General features: G+C 40.3%; 1 protein-coding gene across 6 annotated transcripts in view; it reads left to right on the forward strand.

Moving 5' to 3' along the window:
• The window catches only part of Tnik (TRAF2 and NCK interacting kinase), a 362,085-nt gene that overhangs the window by 63,324 nt on the left and 273,886 nt on the right, over window positions 1-24,875 (forward strand). For all 6 annotated transcript variants that reach the window (XM_074073788.1, XM_074073787.1, XM_074073783.1 and 3 more), the window contains exon 2: window positions 14,185-14,250. In XM_074073788.1, coding sequence (XP_073929889.1) covers window positions 14,185-14,250 — 66 coding nt within the window. The remainder of the gene's footprint in view (window positions 1-14,184; window positions 14,251-24,875) is intronic.

Genomic DNA, 24,875 nt, shown 5'->3' on the forward strand with positions numbered 1-24,875 from the left:
ATTTTACCAATACTTTTGGAACATTAATATGTATTTGAATCACCTGGGATCTTGTTAAAATGTTACTTCTGGTTCAGTAGGTCTGGGTGGGGCCAAGTCTGCATTTCTGACAAGGTTCCCAGGTGGCTTAGGTGCTGCTGGTCAGGACCTCCCTTTGAGGAGGTCCTGATTATAGGTAAAGAGACTGTGGCTTGAAGAGATTTGTAAGTTTTCAAAAGTTATTCATCTGGAAGTGGTAAAGCCCCATTACTCCTGCTCCTGCTCCTTCAGAGAGCTGCCTTCCAGGGTAGTGAGGCAGAAAGTGCATGGCCATCTTTGGGATGTGCTTTAATGGCTTTAATGTGGGAATGACTTAGGTATGAAATATGATTTGTGTTGGACTTCAGAGGACTCGTAAGACTTTGTTAAAGATGGAATCAATCAGGATAGCAGGAGCAAAAAGAGAATAAGAACCCAGAATTGAAGTATTTCCAGGATGTCTTCTGGGAAAAGTAAGGGTATAGATTAATGACAGGCTGAGCTTGGATGGTAGACAAGGGGAGCCACTGGAAGATGTGGAGGAGGAGGTCTACGACAGCACATAGTAGGTGCCCAGGAAATGAGGTCGCTCAATTTACTGTAAACTAGCTGTTAGCCATCCCTTGCTCACTCTGCATCACTGACATCTCCATAGAGTTCTGTGGCCCAGATAGAAGCCTTGGAATTATTCAATGACAACTTTTACCGCTGTTTGTATAGAGCCTATCTTAATATAGTCTCTGCTTGTGGCAATAAAGGCTAAATTACTTCCCCCCACCCTTCCCAATTTTTCCAGGCTAAGAAAAGTCTGTTTTTTCCACAGACCAGTAATAAACATTCTTAAAAGAAGCATTGTTCTTTCAATAGCAATTTATAATGGGAAAAGTGGACTAGAGACAGAATGCAATCCTGGCCTGAATGGAGAGGGTTTTTCTTTGTGTGAATAACCAGCATTCCAGTCAGGTTGCCACGGTGATGCTGAGATTATAACTTCAAGTGCCAGCAGTCAGAGAATGTTGCCCAATTAGTTATTCTCAGCTGCTAGGTTACCTTGACAGTGGCTCAAAAAGTGGGCTTTCAGTTCAAAGGTCTTCAAATGAGCAGTCGGGAGACTTGTAGTTCTGCTGTCCTCGGTGACACGTAGGGACTATAAGCTCCAGCCTGCTCTGCCTTAGGCCATGCTGGGATGTGGTCAGCATGAAAGCAGATGCCAATTTTAAGGTTTTGCTCCCCTCTTGATAAAAATGAGTTGCCAGAATCCTTGTGTTGTTAGCCAGCTTTGTAAGGGTTGTCCTAGACTGTCTTCACACGTTGCAGGCTAGAGTCGGTAGGGAGAACGTGCAACCCTCCCTCACAGGGTTGGTGCAGAAGTGAAGTAACATAGCTCTTGGAAACGATCCTGAATGATGTCTGGGGCCCAGGAGCTAACCAGGGGGAAGTAGCCCTTTCCCAATATTGTTTGGGAAACCATAAAGCATCATAGGATGTAGCTATTACTGTTATCTTTGAACACGTCTATCAGTCAGGATGACCTAGGATATGTATGGTAGCAGGCAATCTTAGAGATTTTCTACAAGTGAAGATTATTTCTTAACCCTGCCACACGCCCAGTGTGGGTGAGTAGAGGACTTTGTTCATTAGCTACCCAAGCACACAGATGAATGCAGGCTTCATGTTCATGTAAGCATCCAGAGTCATCACGGTGACTCAAATTGGCAAGCAACTATTCCACTTAGGAATGGCACATCGCTTCCATTCACACTCCTTTGGCCAGAGTAAGTCATGCTCCCATAACCAGCTTCAAGAAGGGAAGAGAAGTAACATTTTATAACATGCCAGCAAGAGGAGAAATGGAATATTTGTTGACCTGTAACGACTGCCACTTTTACTAAAGACCAAAAAGCTGACGGAGAAGTGTACTTTAAAGAAGGTCTGTTAGCTGCACATAAATAAGTAAAAATATGTGAACATTGAGCTTCAAAGTAGATCAATTAGAATTCAGCTGCACCCAACAGAAAAACCCAAATATTAGTGGATTAAGGAAGTTTTATTTCTCTCTCATGATAAAGAAGTCCAGACATAAGGTAGGTCAGTGGTGAAAAGGTAGTTCCATGGCCACCAAAGGCTTAGGATCATTTTATTGTTGTGAATTACAATCTAGTATAAGGCTTCCATTCTTAAATTCACCCCAGGAGCAGAAGTGGCTGCAGGGTTCCAGCCCACACATCTGCATTTCAGGCAAGAAGATGGAGGGAAAGGGGGAGGACAAAATAGCCCTTTTCCCAGCTGAGTCAGTTGAGAAATTTGGGAATGCCTTCTCCAGCTGAGTCAGTCCTTTGGAATGTCCCACACAATAATTCTGTTTACATGTCACTGGCCAGAACTCAGTCACATATTCACTCTTAGATTCAGGGAGTTGGGATATGGAGTTTTTGAGCTGTTCGCATTGCTTCCCAAATAAAATTGAGATATTCCTGTTACTAAGGACCAAGGTGGGAACAATCATTGGATGGCTTTGAACAATCCCTGGGACATTAACATAAGATACAAGTTTTGGTAAGTGGGAATGACATGAAAGATTTCTGTATACACAATATTTTTCGAACCTGTGTTCCACAAAGTACTAGTGCTTAGGGGAGATGCAATGTTCCCTTAAAAGAGTGAAGTATGGCCAGCAGGTTTTGGAGGTGTGGCAAACTTTGCCCTATTTGAAGATTCACGGGGAACATTAATACATTAAAGTTTCGAGACGCCCTACTGGAAAGAAACGCCTAACCTGCTAATCTTTTTAAAACAGTGCTCCAAAACTTATTCGACCATGGAAACTCAATCAATGCCCATGGAAACCTACAGGGATCCAGGGAAATTTAGATACAGCTTCTTAAATTTGTCAAAATGCTTTTAGATCCTTGATCAGATGGTATAAAGCCCCCAGTCCAAAATTCATCTGCCTTGCAAAACCAATCAACTAAATAACGAACAAACCAACAAACCAACTTCATGCTAGCTTGGCAACAGGGACAATGGCCTTGAAAAAAATAATAGATCCTATGCAAATGAGGCCCTGTAATCAACAATCCGACTTGATATTAACCAGCCATCTGTGCCATTAATGGTGACACCAAGTGATGGACTGGATTTGGCTTGTATTTCTGTGTGCCAAATGACAAACTCTGCCTTAGGTAGCTGTCGATGGGCTCTTGGCTGTTCCTACATGGCTTTGGGCCATACCACCCCTCCCTTTTCTCTGCAAATGAGAAACAAACCATCCAACTAGCCAGTATTTCCCTCCTTGAGGACTCCAGAGAGAAGGCCTGAATCCCTGGCCAAAAGGCATTGGCTCTGCCCCTTCCAGTCTGCACATCACGTGCCCTCATTGGTGATTTCCTCTGCTGTGGGAGGGGGCTGGGGTGGACAGGCAGTCAGTAAAGGGGTGGCTCACACCCTTGTTAGATTTAGAGAGGAGCGGAGTCTCTTCTACTAGCTTTGCTTCCTCTGTCATCAGCTGCATGGCTACTTATAGATGTGGGAAGAACTGCTGAAAATGCATTCAAGCAAAAGTACATCGTTGGTCTGTTGTAAGCAGGTGGTAAATGAGTAACTTTGGGGGAATGGTCCTATTAAGGCTCTTCTATACAAAATAGAACCTTGGACGTTTTCCTAATCCTTCTTACTTAATTATTTAGGTAATCAGTTCTTGTCTTTAAAGTCCATCTGCTGCAGTTGCTATCTTTTTTCTTCATCTAAGCATCTTTGAAAAGGCAAAATGCCAAAATCTTTGTTAGTGTGGGTCCCATCGCTTAGACCTGGCGTTTCGGGAAATACTGGAAAGTTACTCAGTCCTGACAGGTCTAGATGGAGCCAATGTTTATATATCTCTGTAAACTATGTGATGCATTTCCCCAAACAGTTGTGTCATCTTTTCAGCAAGCTGATGATGGGAGGGGTGAGGTGCAGCCTCTATGTGCATATTGCATTGACTGGTAGAGCAACTTCTTTCTATGACCTTGAAGAGACTGAGAAAGTTGAGGATAAGCTATTTTTGTCCAAAATTGACCTTGTGGCTTAGTATCCCGAAGAATTTTTTAAACTGCTGTATGGAGCTGATGTGCTTCTTTTCTGACCGTAGATTTGTTGGAAAAATTGTCTCTGAACACAGATTGGGGGGCTGTGCATTCCACATGGTCCATGGGCAAATCTATGGGCATGGCATGTGAACTTCAGACCATGAAGTTTGAAAAGCACTGGCTATGGTGGCATAAGTCTATATGTCTTGAGATTGGGAGGATTGTAATTTGAGGCCAGTTGGGCAAAAAATTAGTGAGACCACATCTCAACCAATAGCTTAGTGAGGTGACATACACCTGTTATCCGAACTATGGTGGGAAACATAAAGTAGGATGGGTGAGGTCCAAGTTGGCCTGGACAAAAAGTGAGGCTCTTGACAGCTCACAAAGGCTTAAAATAGCTGTGTATCAAAACCAGAAAATATATTCAAGTTAATGTAATTAGTCCCTCTTCGATTGTTCTTGTCTTAATTGATGTATCCATTTTTCCAACATAAGCCAGTGAACAATGATCAGTTTATGTAGAATTCTTTGTTTTTATTTGTAAGGAAATAATTTGGAACTGAGCTAAATAAGTATGAATATATAAAATCTGTGAATGGAGAAAAATATGTTTTAAAAATTTTTATTTATCTCTTATGCTGATATTTATGTGTGACCTACTAAATAGACTATTCCAATGAAACCAAATTAGTCATGTGCTAAATCTTGTTCTATCAGTTTTGGGCATGAATTAAATTAATTTCCCAAACCAAGCACCCACATTTTGCAACTTCCTAAGCACATATCCCTTTGCCCCTGGGATCTTCCCTTCCAGGCCCACTGACCAGAAGGAAAGACTAGAATTTTAAGGACAAAAGTGTTGACCTAACTTTGCCACAAACCCTGTAACTAGCTGAGACCTTGGGCAGGTCAACTAAACTCTACTGTTGGAAAACCTGTGACTTTATGAATACATAGTTTCTTATTCTAGGTCTCAAGTTGCTCTTCTGTAAAATAGGGAGAAAGGTGCTCCTGATCTGATATCAGAAATTCCTACTCCAAATGTAACTGCACTGAGGCTATGGATGGCAGAACCATGATGCAAGGACCCGATTCATCCACCTGATAGTCACTGAGTGCTGGCAATGTCCCAGTCATGAGCTAGTATGGTGGAAATTACAAGGAACAAAATCAATGGAAGTTATTCCTTCTTGGATAAAGAATTTTTAGCAAACACTTTTGAACACTTAGAATATGCCAAATATTTCTTTAAGTGTTTTATACATATTAGTTATTTTATCAAGTAATGCTATGAGTATCCCTCTTTTGCAGTTAAGCATAGTGAGGCACAGAGAAATTAAAGTCTCTTTGGTACTAAGTGGTGAAGCTGAGGTCTGAATCAGGCTTTTTGACAGCAGAGTTTGTGGTCTTAACTGCTATGCTGTGCTGTGCTATACTGCCTCTTACTATCAATTAATGGGTTAACTCAAAGCAATTACTATTCATCCTACCTGATAGCAAAGTAAGAAAATAAAAAAATCCCCAAACAAGCTTTAGACAGAAATCTGAGCATGTGCTTGGTTTCCTTCTCTGCTCCAGGCTCTTGAGGGGAGACCTGAAGCAATCATGGTACAGTCAAACTTCTAGGTTCCTGGCTGCTTTGTGGTTGTGGCTGTCTGGTTTAAGGTCACTGCCCCTCTCTGGCTCCACACAAGGCCATCACACCATCTCTACAGCCCCAAGTAAATTTCAGCATTGGCCATTCATAGAGAAATGTGTAGTAATGGACTTGGATTCAAAATATCTGGACTTGAATACTGGCTGTACTACTGACTAGTGCTATTATTAGCTTAGGCAACTTTTAATAATACCAGTGGCAATAGCAATATACTCATTATTTATTAAGCACTGCTATGCACTGTGCTAAATGCTTTATATATGTTGTTTTTGATCCTCAGGACAACCCTCCAGGGGAAGTGTTTTTGTCCTCACTTTATAGCTTGCTCTTGGCTGCTCTCTCTACCATTTACCATTTAACCTTGGGCAAGTTACTTAATTCCTGAAGCCTTACTTTCATATCTGAAAACTGGAGTTAATAATGTCTATTTTCCAGCTTGCTAGAAGGGTGAAATGTAAGAATGGACAGGAAGTATTTAGGCCATTGCCTATGCCAGTAACAGCGGTAGTGGCCATTACAGCTTCTTATGTAGCTTACAGTCTTGCAGCTGTTAATCTGAGGAGCCAGGTCTGAAATGCAGTTCTAAAGCTGCCTTTGTGAGGACAGACAGGTTTGAGCTGTGGAGTTGTGAGTAAACCAGGTGAGCAGTGCGGAGTGCTTGGAGAACTGTCTCACTGCCCACATTAGCAGGTGGAACTAAACAAACTGCAAACCAGCTTGGAGGTGGGGAGGTGCCAGACTCTGTCCTGAGAGCTGAAAGCCAAGCTGCAAGCTAGCAGCATGGAGAATGGTCTTCCTAGAAGCTTGTCTATGGCTGTGTTCTGATACTGCCAGAGGATGACTGGTCATTTAGGAGTCAATATTGATGCAAGGACACCAATAACCAACCAGGTACAGCTGTAATGGGACAGATGGTATCCTGGTCAGCCTGACTCAGGACTGTCTTGTCCCAAGACTCTGCTTGACACTTGGGGCTGGGGAGTGGCCCAGTATGGCCTACCTGTTCATGTACAGGATATACCCTTGCAAAGAAATGAGGCTAAGTGGCATTACCCCCATTGTACAGATGGGAAAACCACAATATGAGAATGCAATAACACTAGTGAGGAGTAGACTCCAGACTTGAACCCTGTTTTGGAACAATCCTTTCTTAGGTCTGCATAGTTTATATTTGTCTTATACAGATGATCAAGTAAGATAAACCAACAGTGTTTTATCTTTATTTTATTTAATATATTTTTTACTTGAATTATCTCCTATATTTCAGACGCATGGCTTGGACCAGTGTGTAGTGAAGATAAGCCCCTGGGCTACATTCTAGAGATGCTCTTGGAGCACTTATTCCTGTATCACTTGTTGCTATGGTACTTTAATGGCTGTGCCTGTAGGTATTTGCGCATGTCCATTTCTCTCCTTATATTGGAAAAATCATAGTCAGAGCCCCATTCCCCTTGCTTCTACTTTGAATAGCATAGATCACAGCAGGTGGCTATGGAGGGTGTCAGGTGTATATCAGGGATTAAGTAAACCATATTGTAAGGCAAGACCTTTGTCTTCTCTGACTCCCACTGTACTAGAAAGGGGAACGGTAAATAAAAACTTGCCTCTGAGGGACCCAGACCTCCTATGAGGGCAGCGTGGATTGGAGTCCCGGGGACGCTGAGTCAGTACATTGCTTTCTTGTACTGTACTTACTTTGGGAGAGGATGGTGTCGAAAAAGCCTTAAGATTCAAGATAAATATGGAGAGTTCTCCTACTGTTCCTGTTTTCTTTGTTCTGTTTTGCTTTTGTAAGCATATGCTTGTCAGTTAGGGCTGAAACAGAACAAGACAGCTGCAAAATATGGTTCTAGGAGAAATAACATTTTGGTCTTTTTCAGGCCGGTAGTTTAGAGTAGGCACAGTTACGTGGCAGATGTCAGTAGCAATCCGGGGGCAGACTGTCATTCTAGGAGCTGTATCAGCCCTTTGTGTTCTGTTGGGCATCTGTTCATCCTCTCATAGGACTGGTGACCTCAAGATCCTGTCTCAGAAGGGATATCTATAAGAGGAATTTTGGAGAAGGAGTGACTAGAGTTAGGCCATTACTTATGATCCTTTTAGTCCCTCTTTTAATTTCATTTTCTAAAAGGGGTGAAGGGCTGGAGGCATGGCTCAAGTGGTAGAGTGTGTGCCTAGCAAGTGTGAGGTCCTGAGTTCAAACCCCAATACTGCCAATAAAAAGTTTAAAAAAGGGAATGATGTAGGGAAGAATATATAGCATCTTTCATGATGCTAAGTGTCATTGTTGGTATAGATTTAAGTTTGCCTTTCCAATCTTTGGGATTTAGTCTTGAGATGTTATTTAGTATTGCAGCACATCTAGTATCATTCAGGGGACTGCAAGATTAAAGTGTAACTCAGTGATGAAGAATATCAATCCCTAATCTTAAATCTCTTTATCTTGCTGTGAAGTTAGGCCAAGTTTGCCAATGCCGCCCAAATTTCATCAGCTGATGGAAGAATTTATTCCAACAGCCCACGAGCCTGAAAGACTTAATGTGCCCTCCCTTTTGCTTCACTTTTCTAAATAGACATCTGTTTGTCTACAAATATCTGACCCTGTCTGCTAAACATGTGGTGCTGTTATTGCTTTTCTTTTACTGACTTATTAGTTTTACAGACTTGTTTTTGGTTGAGAATTTATGAAATGTAGACTGGATTTTTTTTTTAATTGAACTTGTTTTCAATGAGAAAGAAGAAAAGGAATGAAAGGAGTGAACATTTATTAAAATTCTACTGTATGTCAGACCCTGACCTAGCGTAGACCCTTTTTTTTCCCCCAGTACTGGGAATTGAGCACAGGGCCACCTGCATGCTAAGCGAGCACTGTCATTTGAACTGGGCCCCTAGCCCTTTTGTTTGCATTTTGTTTTGGGATATGGGCTGGTCACACTCAGATCCTCCTTCCTCTGCCTCCCTAGTCCATGATATTACAGCCATGGGCCCCCAAATCCACCAATGTCTTAGATCCTTTCCTAGTACTTACAACAACTCTGGGCAGAGATGATAGTCCCCATTTTAAAGATGAAGAAACTGAAGCTTAGAGCAGTTATGCAAGTTGGCCAAGGTTGAGAGCTAGTAAGCGATGAATCCAGCTGAGAATTCTGATTCCATGAGGCTGAAGGTGCAGTGGTTAAGAGCTTAGGGTTGGAGTCAGATCAGACTGGCCCTGCCACTCATCACTGGTGTGACCTTTCCCAAGTGCTTACTCTTCCCATGCCTCAGTTTCCTCACCTGTAAAAAAACACAGATCTACTTGGAGAAGTTATGATAATTAAAATCAGCTATCCTTAGAAAATACCTAGAGTAGCCCCTGGCACATAAGTGGACATGGAACGTTAGGTATTATTGTGATTTTTATTATAATGACTAATCAAATTTGCTTTTATCAGTACTTGCTGAAAGGGAACATTTTCTTTCAGGGAACAGCCTGCCTTTTGATATGTAGTTATATTTCATTAGGAAATAATGTAAACTACTCTACCTTGGAATTAAATTCTCTTCTTGGCCTCCCAGCAAAGATTGAGATCTGAATAAAGGCATGTGTAGCCAACAGGGATTCCTGCCTTTGGTAAATGTCAGTGATTTGCTATTTTCTCCTTGGAGTATGAAACCTTCTTCCGTACCGCCCATCCTGGCTTTAAGAGCAGCTGAGCAAACATGAGGGGAGAATTAAGCTGCCTCTTGGTTCCCAGCTTGTCTGTCTAACGTGATCATTAGACTCAGCGTCTTGTCCTTGTGACTTTGCTTGTGGCCACACCCTGGCTTCTCAGTGCACGTGAGGTAGGGCTCACACCACTGGCTTTAGGGATTTTTTAGAACTGGGAATACTATAGGGCTTATTTGCGTGACAGCTTTGTATGTTTGGGATTGGCAGAGGCTGGACAGGGGTGGGGACAATGGCTGAAACAGCCTGTCTAGATTGAAAATAAGTGAGCCACGAGTATAAAGCAGGGATTGTTTGGGAAGGAGGACCAGTGGGTGTAGGGAGGGCAAACAGAGAAGGTGATGAGGGGGTGACTGTGATCAAAGTGTTCATATGCGTGTATGAAAACAGAATAATGAAGCCCATTAAAAACTGGCTAAAAGGGGGGGAGGTGACAAGAAAGAGCAATAGAGGCAGTGAATTTGATCAAAGCACCTATGTAAAAACATCACAATGAGACCCCTTTGTACGATTCATGTATACCAATAAAAACTAATAAAAAAACAAATAAAAAAATGAATGACTTAGGTTTGGTAGACCTTTGACTCTACACATGTGGTGGACATCACCTTACTCAGTAAAAGTTGTGCCTAGCAATTAGGTATCAAGTCTTGGGAAATACCAATATAAATCTCACAGTCTGTTCCCAGGCATTTGTAATTCATCAGGGGACAGAAATTCACGGGGAAGCACTATGCAAAGTGGTGAGCTCAGAGCTCTGCACAGCGCTGCTGTTGCAGAGAGAGAGTGGTGCACTGATTTACAAAAAGCTTCGCAGAGAGGTTGGCAACCTGGGCTTCTGAGGATGGCCTTGCCAGCTAGATGTGCTGAAGTAATGACCTTGGTGGAAGGCATTATGAACCAGGGGACTGAGCCGAGTGTGGTATGTCATAGAAACGGTGGGTGGTTTGAGATCCCAGCTGAATGGCTGCACAGAATGAAGGCTGGACCTTGACTTTCAATTTGAACTCCACTGTATAGCATTTTAAATCAGGTTGTCATGATTAGAAATGCTTATTTTAGAAGGCTTAGTGTGGTGAATAGGTTGGAAGGAGGAAAGAACAGACTGAAAGCAAGTATTCCCGGAAGAGAGGGTGAGGCCTGTTGCATGAGTGGTGTGGAGAAGATGGATAGGATGGACATTTGGAGATAAATTATAAGCACTTAGTGAGCAAATCAGGGGAAGGCCAAGGATGGACCCTTGAGGGAAGCCTGTCTTGAAGGTGTGGGCAGAAGAAATGGAATCTGTGTGAGAGACTGAGTGGTGTAACAGAAGGTGGAGGAGGATGTATACTTTCAACCAGAGTGGCTCAGCTGTCTGAGTGCCTCAAAGGGGACAAAGTAGGGCACATAAGAATTGAGGTCATGGGCCACCTTGGGATATAGGTTACTTTAGAGGTACTGCCAGAGTGAAGGAAAAAGCCAGATACTTTCCCTATTCAAGCTGTATCACTATTCCTCAAGAGTGCAGCTAATAACGACATGTGCTTGTGTACTGGAATAGCCACCAACACCTTGCTCTTCAGGTACTTGGATGTAGGTAATTGGAAGACTGGGAACGAGCTTCTGTGGCGTCAGGCGAAGTTTGGTTTCCTCTGTGTCACAGTTCAGCTCTTTTCTCTGGTTCATTGCTTCTTTCTTTATTCCCCAACAGGTGCAGATTCCAAGACATTCTGCAAGAATGTACTTGGTGTAAATCTCTGAGGTTCTCAAAGTCTATTTCTTGTGGAACCACCCGGATATGATGATGGTTTCCAGTGTGGTTGCCTCCTCAAGCCAGTTACCAATGGAATATTCATTAGTCCCTTTCATCTTCACTTCTAAGCCTGTTGGATGTGTTCAGCAAAAATCCTTTCTCTCTCTCAGTAGTTGGAAATAAAGTGTCCTTATGGAGCCTCCCTGGTTCTGATTGGCTGGGTTATATGCCCATCAATAGACCGTTCACAGAGGGAAAGTGGAGGTCTCAGAAGTCAGTTGCCTAAATCCTCCTGGAACCTAGGTATTAACCCCATCCCTAAGAGGAGATCCAGGAGGTAGGGAGTCTACCTCTCTACCTGCCCTCTCTTTCACCCTTAATGGATTCCCTAAGGCAGCCAATAATCACCGTCCTCCAGCTCCACTTTCCTTCGCTTTTCATCCAGTCAAGAAAAATGTTGAAAGCACAATTGAGATATTTCAAGCAAATGGAGAACTTCTCCCTAAATATGTTGCAGAAACACCACTGAGCAAACAAACTCCTGGGAAGCACAGCTTAGAAACAAACAGCAGCTGCCACCATTTCTGAGCTGTTTTTTCTCTTGCTTGTTTCTAATTTTGGTTGTAATAAAACCTGCTCCTCTAATGGCCTAGTAGATTTCTAAACAAATTTCTCTTTCCCATCCTGAGGCCTCCCAGGTGGCCTTGACAGAGTTTTGTAGCTATGGGGCAGTGGTAGACTCAGAGTTCTAGTTCCCTTACAGTGTTTTCCTGTCTTGGTTCTGTCGGAACTTGGTCCACAACACTTGGACCAGGTGGACATAGCTGGAGCTTCTGGCTTCTTGCTTTTTCTGCCTGTGGAAGAGTGGGTAATGCCAGTGCCAGTCTTTCTCACTGACCAGACCAATGCTTACTCTTACTGTTTGATTTTTCTTTTCTTCTTTTGTTGTTTTTTTTTTTTTTAGTGTGGAATCTTTGAAAACACATCGCCATGGACTTTTCTTGGGTCTGATTTATTAAAGACTGACTTGAAAGAGCTCTTTAGTTGTTACATCAATTTTTTCCCCCCTCCTTTTCTATGCATAGCAGAGTGGCTGCTCCCGCCATGCAGGTTTTACTCCATTTCAATGTTTCTGGTGTGGAATTCCTCAGGTTAAAAGTAATTACTATTAGGTTGGTTTTTTTGGCAGTACTAGGGTTTAAGTTCAGGTCCTTGCACTTGCTGGGCAGGGCCTTTACTGCTTGAGCTATACCCCCAGCCCTCTTTGCTTTCGTTTATCTCTCTGATAGGATCTTGCTTTTGCCTGGGGCTGGCCTCGGGCCTCAATCCTTCTACCACTGCATACTACATGGCTGGGATTACAGAAATTCCAGCACTCCCGGCTTATTTATTGGGGGGGGGGGTCTCACTAACTTTTTGCCCCTGCAGGCCTTAAACTATAGTCTTCTTCTGCTTCCTGAGTAGCTGGGATTACAGGTGTTCATCACCATGCCTTATTCTTATTAGGTATTACTAGGTTATCGACTATGTGCAAGGCAATGTGCTAGACCCTCACTTACTCTTTGCAAGAGCTATGCAAAGTAGAAGTAATCCCTGTTTAAAGGCTCAGGTGCCAAGTTGCTCTCCCAGGCTTTCCCAGAATCACACAGCCCATCAAGAAAAAGCTGGTATTCAATCCAGAGTTGTCTGAATTCAAGGCTCTGGCTGTTCCCCTTCTGCCTTTCAGTCACACACCATACTAATATGGTTAGTGTTCTCCTATGTGTTGGATAGAAATAGGCTAAAGTTTGCAATCTTTTTCATCTTTCAGAGTATTTTTTTTAAATTAAGTGCCCAACACTTAAAAATTAGAAAGTCTCACACTAAAGAAAACTTTTGTTTTTTCTTGAGAAATCTTTAGCACTATTGTGCTCCTGTGTCTACAGGACAATAATTAGTCCTGGCTAAGCAAACTCCCGCCCCCTCTACCTCCCATTTCTCCATCCAAAGGAGGCATGGCTTCTCCAGTTTGGGCCCTGGCTGGGCCCCTTCACTCATTTACCTTGTTTGCCTGACCTCTGTAAGCATTGAAGTTTGTGGCTCTTGATTTATTTCTTTAAAGAAGCAATTTCTTTCCAGTCAGGAATCAGTAAGGGTAAAAGTCAATTTCTGTTCTCGGTTGAATTTGATAGGCTTTGCTTTTTCTTTTGAGCTGTTTAGGATTATAATTCAATAATAGTAGCAGTAATTATTGCACATTTACTGAGCCTTGTAACATTTAGCTGACTCCTGCGGTTAGTGGACACCTGTTTGGTGGCAAGAAGTTGTATGATTCTCCAGCTTAGTTTGCATTCTAAATCCTGTAGTTAGCCTATAGGACTGCAAGAGCACATCTGCAGGGACTGCATTGCAGAAGGGAGAGATGAATCCAAGGAATAGCATTCTGAGATGGGGAGAGATGTTAGTTCCATTTTCTCTTGGAGACTGTGGACTCCGTGGGAAAGATTGCCCATAGTGCAGGAACACCTTTTTCACGCTACTGTCTACTCTAGTGAACAGTTCAGACATTTCCAGAGAAATAGCCTAGAAAGTTAGACTCTCCATTTTATCTTTATCTTAAAAAAATGTTTTTGGTGGCCCTTGGGTTTGAACTCAGGGCCTCATCTTGCTAGGCAGGCTCTCTGTTACATGAGCCACACCGCCAGCCCTTCCGTTTTCTCTTGATATTTCTCCAAGTCCATTTCCACTTGAAATATGTTAATTTTTAAAATTGTTTTAATCAAAAAACATCTTTTTTGTCTGATTTAAGCCCATTTCACAAAACTGTAGACTGGAAACAGAGTGAATTTGATAAACTTCATAGCTGCTTCTGAACTAAATTTTTAAAATCTTGTTAATATTCAATTCTAACACGCGAGCTCCCTCAGCTAAAGTTATTTGCTTATTTTGAATAAATTTTTGATTAAGATAATGCCTGGAACATTGTTTTGAACTTTGTTTGTTTATTTTCTTTCAGGACCCTGCAGGGATCTTTGAGTTGGTGGAACTTGTTGGAAATGGAACCTATGGGCAAGTATATAAGGTGGGTGCTTGGAGCTTGAGCCTTGCCTACGAGCGATTTCAGTTCATGAACGCTGAGTAACAAGGCCGTCCATACTTGCTCATAAATGCCTCACAACAGAGTTAATGAAATAGCACACTTGTTAATCGACTTTCTACCTACTTGAATTCATCTGTAGTCATGCTGCCTACCGTGGCTTCCATGGCTTGGGCACTCACTCCCCTTCAGGATGTATTACAGTATGGATTCTGATGCTGCCTGCTGAAACTTGCTAAGTAGTTAGTTTCCTTTACGTTAAGCACTGCCAGCTAATTTTCAAAGGACAAAAGGATACAGCTTACTTTAGAAATTTAAGCTATTAGACTATTATAATAGCCAGGTAGAGAAGGAGATTTGTTACTGGCCCACAGCACAAGTTAAATGAATTTAGTGAACAGTTTTAGGAGCAAAGGCTCAATGGCAGCAATGAATTTAACAAGTTACAGGATAATTAAAAGTTCGACCTGAGTTGGAATTGAGCTTCCTGTCCTTTTTACTAGCTTTTTTTTTTCTTTTTACAAATTCACCCCAAAATATTTTTAAAAGCTATTTTCCCCTAAGAAATTATCTAAAAAAATCCTCTATTTTGAAAGCATGGGCTGATTCCTCTTTTGATTCCCAGAGGGAAATGGAAATAAACTGTTTTTGGACTAAAACTTTGGGGGTTTTGGTAATGGAGCCTTTGAAATGCCTTTGAAACAAACCAGCTGTTTCCTCATGATTATTGCCAGGGAAATAGCCATCCCTTTCTGAAGTGGTTATGCTATGGGATGGCATTTCCATTGCAGATTAGCTCTCATTATTCTGTTTTTTAAAAAAGATTATTTCTTTGAGTCCTAAACTTCTCTTGATTAAAATTATTGTAGAATTCATCCAGTGTTTGATATTTCTGATTCTGCCGAATGTCACTTGTGTATGTATAAGGTGTTCTTGAGGGTCTGTTTTTTAAAGCACAATTGCAAGTAGAGTCACATTTATGCCTTTATTTAGTGGGAGCTACCCTTTGGTGTCCACTCCAGGGAAAAATTTTTCCTTTTGAAGAAACAATCATTTCCTAAAATGTCAACCCCTTATAATTAGACAGAATGTAGTCTACCTAAGCTGTTCATTTGATGTTGATCCTGTCTGACACAGAAAGAAAGGTGTCTCAGAAAATGCTTTTAAATACTTTCAATGAAGATAATTAGGTTGGGAGATTGTGTTATTGCATTTTGATAAATTGGATTGAACTTGTGAGGTAATGCGGCTAATGAATTAAGCTCTGATTTAGGTAGAAAATTACTCTTGATTTGCTGTCAATGTGGAGGAACAATTCAGTAGCCTGCTGTTGGTTTCCTGGTGCCATTTATAGCAGTTCCATTGTAAGCTGCTTTCTACCTGTAGATATACATTTGGGAGACAATTTACAGCTTTGTCCACTATCCAAGAGGTAGAACTATACAATCTTGCAAGAGGAAAGAACAGCATTCAATTATAAAGGAGAACGTTTGGAAAATCCAGAATAATCCCTAATTTCATGTGATCTAATAAGAAAAAGCAATCAAATGGCAAGAAGTTACAGACCTTCTTACCAAGGGGAAGATATTTAGGAACCAGTTGTTATTCTAAAGGGTTCTGTTCTCTTAATGGTTGATACAATACCTGGCACCTTCCAAGTTGAGGGGAAACTGGAGAATGGTCACCATGATGCGTTTGATTTTGGGACAGGAGACTTGGTCTCTTTTACCAGCCCCGTGTGTTGTTTTTTGGCCACTGCATCTTTTCTGTGCTGGAGTCAACTGAGAATGTAATTAGAATGCTTTAGGGACTTGTGATGATTTATCTAAAGTATCGCAAGTCCCTACTTAGTTAAGGGTTTGGTTTCTAGGCAACCAGGTGATGTTAGATGATACTACTTGTGAACAGAAGCATTTAAATTTCTTTTTTTTTTTTAATTCATATGTGCATACAATGCTTGGGTCATTTCTCCCCCCTTCCCCCCACCCCCTCCCTTACCCTCCCACCATCTCCCCTCCACCCCCTCGCTACCTGGCAGAAACTATTTTGCCCTTATCTCTAATTTTGTTGAAGAAAGAGTATAAGCAATAATAGGGAGGACCAAGGGTTTTTTCTAGTTGAGATAAGGATAGCTATACAGGGAGTTGACTCGCATTGATTTCCTGTGTGTGTGTGTTACCTTCTAAGTTAATTCTTCTTGATCTAACCTTTTCTCTAGTTCCTGGTCCCCTTCTCCTATTGGCCTCAGGTGCTTTAAAGTATCTGCTTTAATTTCTCTGCGTTGAGGGCAACAAATGCTATCTAGTTTGAGGACTAACCCCATCCTGCTGTTGCCCACAATGCTGAAGGATTAAAGCTTAATGAAATAATAAAATTCGACTTAAAGAAATGAGAACCTAAAGAAAATTAAATTAGGAAGTGATTTTTCACACTATATGTTTTGCAATTTTTATGGAGTAGGTATGTTTCTAAAATACTGCAGGTATAAATAGAAATGTTATCTCCTCAGGGGGATCCTTTTATAAAAATGGAATATGATGAATATTAAATATTAGGCCTTATGTTTTAATATTTTGCAATTAAATTAATTTGCAAATTAATCTCTGCGTTCCTGGTTTTCACAAAGTGATGTATAATTTTATGGAAAACTAGACGGACATAAACTTTATTTTATGGAAAAATTTATTATACAAGATTTTTAATAAGCAGCCCAATGTGGTTCATAGTATATTTTATTTTCAAAAAGAATCATAGTTTATCTGCTAAATAAAAGACATATGCAGACATTAAAAGACTATTTCCTGAAGTATATCTTCACGTGAGCCAGATACATCTGTATTAGAAATATAAATATCTTACAGATAGGCTATTAATTCATGTTTAGCTATTCAAAGTTGCCTCTAGTCTTACTCCCAAGTCTATCCCATGGTAACCTGTTGGTAAGGCTAGGTTCGCTTATCTTTAGCATTTTGGTTCTAGGCAATAAAGAAGCAATTTGGCATTAATTTTTGTTTTGTTTTGTGTTCTTTCACTTTATTACTAGACAGAATTGGTAAAAGATAATAAAGGATAGCAATTTTCTGTTGCTTTTAATGACTTTAAATGAGAAAACTGTCTTCTTGCACCCATTAAAACCCAAGCCAACACAAAGCCACATTTGCTAAAGGTTTTGGCTATTTATTGGCATACCACCTATTGGGAACCTAATGGAATCTGGATATGTTTTTGGTAAAATAGAGTAATTATTTTAATAAGTCTAAATAATTGTTTAATGTTTATTGCCAAAACACTACTTCTAATTAACAGCCTATGTAAAATGAATGTTGGTCTATTCTGCTTCATAATTGCCCTCTTGAAATATCATTATTACAGAGTTGGAGACATATTTTATCCGAGGGTGACAATGTGAATTAGGAGTATAATGGACTCCTAAGTATTTCTCACATCTTTTTTCAGTCCTCTTTAAGATTGTGAAGTGCAAAGTAAAGAGGCCATCTTGGTGGTTTTAGTAGTTGAGGGGAGATATTGCCAATGTGTGTATATTTTTAAAGGCTGACAAAGGTCACCTCACCCATAATCACCTGTGGACATGTGAACTCCTTACTTCTCACTCAATTCATTTTCCTACAACTCCAGAGAACATTTGCTATCCTACTGAACTAGAATTCTGCTTTCCTGAAATATTTACCATTTAACCCCATTTCCTACCTTTAGAGCTACTTAAAATGTAAAGTTAAATCTTTTAGAAGAACCTAACTCCTTCATATACCTGATGATGTCTCCCTCCTAGTTCTAACCTTGTACTGTGTCCCCTTATCTCCAGGCACCACAGCCTCAGTGGCTTAATTAATTGCTCATATGACATGACCTGTGGTTTCACTATTGCAATTTCTATTTCGAAACTATACTAATAGGTTTACTAAAAGTATCTCCGATTGTTTCATATTTCATCAATCTTTTTGTATATATATTTTTAATTTTTATCATAATTTCATGAGAACCTTGTTCTCACATCCTGGGCTTTATCATTGCCTTGAGCACTTTTCTCCTGACTCTCTCAATATTGGCTCCTCCTCCTTCAGGTCTCTGCTCAGTTGTTCCTTCTCAAGTAAGCCACTTTCCAACCCTGTACAGACCACAGCCAGCCACTGCCTCTGTTCCCCTCTTCCATAGATTTTCTTAACCATGTCAACTTGTATTCACTTAATGACTACTCTCTGGATTATCTTACTTCCTTGTATGTGGATGTATGAAACAATTTCAATATGCAAATAGGAAAAAGAAGGTCAGAGATTTTATCTAGTCCATGACAGTATCCCAGTCTGGCACACAGTGTTTGTTGACAGTTGTGGGACCTAAAACTGGGTTCTGCTTTCCTCAATAATTCTTTTTATATTTGTTTCCAATTTTTTTTTCAAAATTTCCCATAAAATATTAGTTTGCCTGCTTCAGAAAGGCATAATTGCCCAGATGTAATAAACAAAATACTTGTTTTTTAGGCTGAGAGATGAATGTGGGTTTATGCTAAATGGTCAATAATATATATGCAGGAAATTGCAAAATTTCAGTGTGCTGGCAGGGTTCTCAAACTACTGTGAAATGACTATTTGGGAAAGTAGTAAGAACTGTAGAGTTCCAGACCCCCAGATACAAACAAAGATGGTAAGATTGTGGAATACAGAGCAACTAATGCTGCTCCCACCTTTGAAATTTGATTCTGTAGGTCAGGGTATGACTCAGGAATCTGTACTTTTCATACGTGTGTGGTTGAAGGCTCTGAGACCATACCTCAAAAAACTCCGCAAAAACGATTGCCTGTTATCCTGTTGCAGGTCACTAAAGTGAATGATAAGCCTAATGCTTTTTTGTTATTATTTATTTTAGGATTTTCGTGGTAACTCAAAGTGTATACAATAAGAAAATTAAAAAAAAAATAGCTATAACGATCTTGACCTGAGATGTGATACCAACCAGTTTTGACTTACTCAGAGATGTGACTTTCAGTGTTTTTATTTGACATGCTTGTGATTATGCTTTAAGGTTGTTCCTGAACAGTTCAGATCAAGACCTGAAAATCAATATTGTCAAAACTAACCTGGTAGAGAAGAATTAGAGCCTGTTGCATGAGATTTCCTCAAATGTGGATACTGTGATTTCATTAATCTTATGTTAAAAAATAAAGCATTTTAATAGTAAATTTATAATCTTCATAACAAGGTTCTGTGATATTATCCAGGGTGCAATGTAGCTTTTCACAGTCCTGTATTATGTTTGGCAAACAGTTGGTATGGGAGAATGTTGTATTTCTTCGATAATAGTGGCATTTTTTTTTTTTTAGTAAAAGTTTTCCAAAATAACGAATACTTTCTTTCCCATTGTTGAGTGTGAATGAAAGCTCTGTGCTTTGTGTAGGACTAATGCAGAATGAACCGAGTTGGTTTCTACCCTTAAGGAGCATGCAATCAGATGATCTAATTAGGGCTCTGAGTGCTCCCAGCATGCTAACAGATTTTGTGTTGTTTGCTTAGTTATTCCCATTTTACAGGGAGGAAGCACACTTATTAAATTATCACTCTATAGCAGTGTTTCTCAACCCCAGCACTATTGAGATTTTGGGCTGGATAATTCCTGGTCATGGAGGCTCCTCTGTGTATTGCAGAATGTTTAGCAGTACCCTTGACCTCTAGACACCAGTGACAGCTCTACATTGTGACAGTCCAAATGTTCCCAGACATTTCCACTGTCCTCAGGAGGGACAAAATCACCCCTAGTGGAGAACTACTGCTCAAAGAATAAGATGAACTGGCAAAACCTTTAAAATTGAGATACAAACAAAGAGCCTGTAGAACACAGAGTAACGAATACTGCCAAGACAGTGGAGTCCTGAATGGGCTGCAGCGGGGAGGTTTGGGAAGAGCTTAGAAGCCTTGGCATTTGATCACGTCAGGAAGTACAAGTTGATGTTTTTGTAAGTGGTAGGGGCTTTGGAGCAGTCCTGAGCTGGATTCTCAGTCTGGTTCTGTCTTATCCTAGTAGTAGTTTGACAATAATTAATAATTATTAACAATTATTAACTGGAGATTAATAATTAATAATTAATAATTAATCTCCAACTCTGAATTTCTTCATACAGTATTAATAGTACAGAGTAGGGCTGTTATGAAAACTCAAGTGTAAAATATATGGAAATCCTCGAGCCATGTGCAACACTTAAGAAGTACTCAACATAGGAGTCAGTTCTTCCCATGGTCTTGATTTTGTAGACTATTTTATGACCTGAAAGAGACATTTGTAGAATAAGGACATCAGAGACACACATCTTTGTGTTTTACTTTCCACATTTGATTGCTTAGTTTGTAATATATGCTCAGAACAGCATTATTTGTATTGAATCCAATTCTCAATACTTCTTATATGGCATAGGTACCATAGTTGGTCTTGAGTGGAACTTATATTTGGAAAAAAAGACAATTTCCAAAAAATTTGTAAAGAAAAGGTAGATTATTAGAAAAAATAAGGATTGACTCCAGCATTCTGGAACTTAAGTATGGCAAGAGTAATTTTTGAATAATTATTTATTTGTAAATTTGGGAGAGAATCAACAGTATTTCCTTTTCTTAAAAGCTATAAATAGACTTTATTGTGGTATTAGTGGAGTATGAAGAAGTACAATGAGCCTCCTGTGGGGGTTGAAAATCTGTCTTAGGGTTTTGGTGCTTCTCTCAACTTGCCTTATCTTTCAGCTTTCAAAGAGAAGAAATGAGAATGAAAACAGCCTTCCTGATAACAACTCACCAGGTCATTGTGACTTTGAAATGAATTAATGCCTGAGAAAGTAGAATATAGGCTCTTATGCATATAAAAGGATTTATTATTGCTATTGTCATTCATTACAAGACAGGTGTATTAGTTAATTTTCTCGTGACTGTCACTGCAATACATGAGAGAATAATTTCAGGGAGGAAAGACGTATTTTGGCTCAGAGTTTCAGAGATTTTAGCCCATAGCCCTTACTGTCATTCATTCTGGGCTTATGGTGAGGCAGAGGAGGTGTGGAGGAGGAGGCTGTTCACCTCTTGGTAGACAGGAAGCAGAGAGAAGGGAAGGGAACCAGGCATACCCCCAGTAACCTACTTCCTCCAACTAGGTTCCACCCCCTAAAGTTTCCAGAAATCCCAAAATAGCACCACCAGCTGAGACTAAGCGTTGAACACATGAGCTTGTGGGGAACATTTCGTATTCAAACCACAACGTGTGAGAGAGTACTTTACACATGGTGTCGGGAACTGTATTTCTGTGCTGTTCTCTCTCTTTTCATCTTCAGGCTCACTGTACTGTGCATTACCAAATAAATGATGCTCCCTTCTGGCTAGCCTGACTCCAGCTACACATTCATTGCTATACTTTTTCTGTTGCTTGTGTTGGGATTTTCAGGCAAAGTGTCACTGGATTGAATGGGAGGTCTCTCTGGCTTTGCTTTCTTCTGAACTTCACCTCACTGATACTCGTTTGCTAGTTTGCTGTACTTCCCAAAGTGTGTTCAGAAAAGCTCTGTGAGCAGAAAGCTTTTGTACTGTTTGGTTTCACCCGGTATTTTCCCAATTTATTTAACTTTGGAATCCTCTTTCCCTCCCCCAGTGAATTCCTATGAATATCTCTTGAGCTATTCCATAGCACACAGATACATGGTGTCTCTGCACCATAGGGGAGTGTTGACTTCCATTGTTGCAGCCTCCTGTCCTCCTCTGGAGGCAGTTTCTGTAAAATATGGATGCTGGACTGTTTTTTCCTGTTTTGTTATTAAACCAGACTGTTAGACCAGGTTTGGTATGTTGAACTTTTTAGAGTGGCACCTTTCATCTATTTAAATAGATCAATGATGGGGCTAAGAGTACTAGTTGGTTTTATTCAATAAAAAAATGTTTAACTTCCAACATATCCAAGCAGTGTTTTTCTAGGCATGCAGGAATGGTTTATTTACAAAATGAGCATAAGATGCTCTATATGGGAAGCATTGCTCTTAGTCATAGATTCATTTTGCTACAACTAAGGCTTTACGATTGTTATTTAATCTCAGACTGTACTGTATTTGCAGGTGGCTACAGTTATGGGTTACAATTTTTCTCCTGCTCTCCAATAAGTAGGAGGACTGTTACCTTTGAAATATGTTGGCCTGATGATTTACTCATCCTCGTAGGTCCCTGTGCTGTTTGCATGCAATATGGCTCAAGACCATGCCACTGCATGCTATGGCCTGTTGGAGGCAATGAGTTAATGTGACTGTGAAGTGAGCATAGAAAAGGAGGACCTTTGTGAGTGACTATGTGGTGTACCAGATGCACCAAGAAAGGTCACTTTCTCTGCTGGGTGTCAGGACCTCCAGAGTTTGTACCAACACTTGATGGTGTTTGTAGATATGAATGTGATATAGGCCCTGCCCTCAAATCTTTGGGTAGCAAAGATCAGTACCTTCATAGTGTATGGCAGGCTCCATGACAGTGGTTTAGAGTAGAGCTGGTTCTGTGGGGGCTGTGGAGAGGCCAGGGCAGATGTCATTTGGTAAGTGACTCTTGAGTCTCGAAAGATAGGAAGACGCATGCAAAAGGGGAATTAGAATAATGTTCTAGGGGTAGGGAGCAGTCCTACCAAAAGCTTGACTGCTGCTGATTGCCTGGGTGAAGCAGGTCAATGAAGGGACAGGACTCCCTCTAGATTTCTGACTTGGAGTGTTGGCTGTGTCACTCATTACACTGTGTGCTTAAGCAAGTAATTTAGTTCTTCTGGGACTTGTTTCATGTGCAGATAGTCTCTGATTCACGATTTTTCAACTTCATGATGGTGAACTGTTAGCTATTATTGTAACTATTATTATAAGTATTCTGTTTTTCCTTTTCAGAACAATACTCAATAAATTGCATGGAATATTTAACACTTAACTTAAAATAGGATTTCTGTTAGATGATTTTGTCCAGGTGCTAAAGTATTCTGAGCTAAGTAAGCGATGATGTTCAGTATGCTTGTTGAATTAATTACATTTCTGGATTATGATGAGTTTATTCAGATATAATGCATCTGAAGCATTATCCATTCCTTAGTATAATGAACAGGTTCTGATACAGTGGTCTCCAGAAGTCCTTCCATGTACAGCAGCATCCTTTAATTGTAGGTAGAACACTAGTCTGGGTGGCCTTCACAGGTTCCTTCCACCAACCCTTTTACAGCCTTGCTTTTCCAAGTACAAAACTCTTCATAGAAATAAATATTCTAAACTATTAGCAATATGATGCATCCTGAATATCTGAGAACATTACTAAGAGAACTGTTTGTCCTAGTGGCATTGCTTGGAGGAACTCTGTGTTGAAGGTGTAGACATACGGACATTTTATATCACTCTTGTAATTAAGAGCCACAAGCTTTTGGCAGGTTCTCTTTGCCTCAAGGAATGATCTATCTATCCATCTATCTATCTATACATTTTTTTCTTTTGTGGTACCAAAGTTCAAACCCAGGGTCTCCCACATGCTAGACTAGTGCTCTTACCTCCAGCCCATGATGATACATACTTTTAACATCAGATGAAAAGATCATGAGATTTTCTGTTAACGCCACACCACACACAGACCAACACCTTTGACTTGAAGTGTTTTGATTGTTTTAGTTCAAAATACTTTCATTCCATCTCCTATCAATGAATGAGTTGCCAAACAACTTGATGCACACTCTCTCATAACATAGTTTTTAGATCTTGTAATACTTTTAATGTCTTGGTGATTATAAGGTACTTTCAAGTAATTAAATAATCAATAGTTACTGTGTAATTATATTATTCTTGGATTATTTGTAACCTGTAAAATGAAACTCTGCCAAGATTACAGGTGCAGGATTTAGGGCTATTCACAGTTTTAACTGTTTTGTATATGGAAAACATTTGAGACATTTAAAAAAGAATAATCAATTAGTTGGAGCACTGAGATTGAATTTCTTATCCTCATAGTTTAACTTCATATGCAATTCTCTTAAATATACTTGGATATTTTGCATGTGCAAGAAGAAATATCTTCTGTTTGACAAGCAAATACAGTATAGACTCTCCCCGAGGTAAAAGTCTTGCTGAGGGCCTGAGCTGGAGTGGGAAACCTGGCAGAGACCTGAAAACAGGGCTGGGTTCACCTCTGCTGCTGAGTGCTGTGGCCTTGGGCATGGTTTCAGCTCTTGGTCCTGTTGCTCACTTCCCAAGACCATGCACAGAACTTCTGTGTTCACTTTGGTCCCATCTATGACAAGCGAAGGAAGGGGTAGGAGCTGAATCACTGAGCTGGGTCACTGGATCACTGAGAACTCTAAATCAATATAAAGGACTACCACAACAATAATTATAATATTGACTATATCATCTGTGTGCACTGCAGGAAAAAGTAAGGAACTAAATTATGTGATGAGTTCAGTCTCTTTTAGGAAGAAGATGCTGGAAAGTTTATGGGCAAGTTTTAGGAAACTTGCCCATAATTGCATAATAAGGCCCATTGGAACATACAGTCTAGCATGTTGGAGTTGATGGTTTCCTTTAAAGCATCGCTTGTGAAATTCAGTTTTGATTTGTGCATCATAGT

The sequence above is a fragment of the Castor canadensis genome, chromosome 5 (assembly GCF_047511655.1).
Source record: "Castor canadensis chromosome 5, mCasCan1.hap1v2, whole genome shotgun sequence".
Taxonomy (NCBI): Eukaryota; Metazoa; Chordata; class Mammalia; order Rodentia; family Castoridae; genus Castor; species Castor canadensis.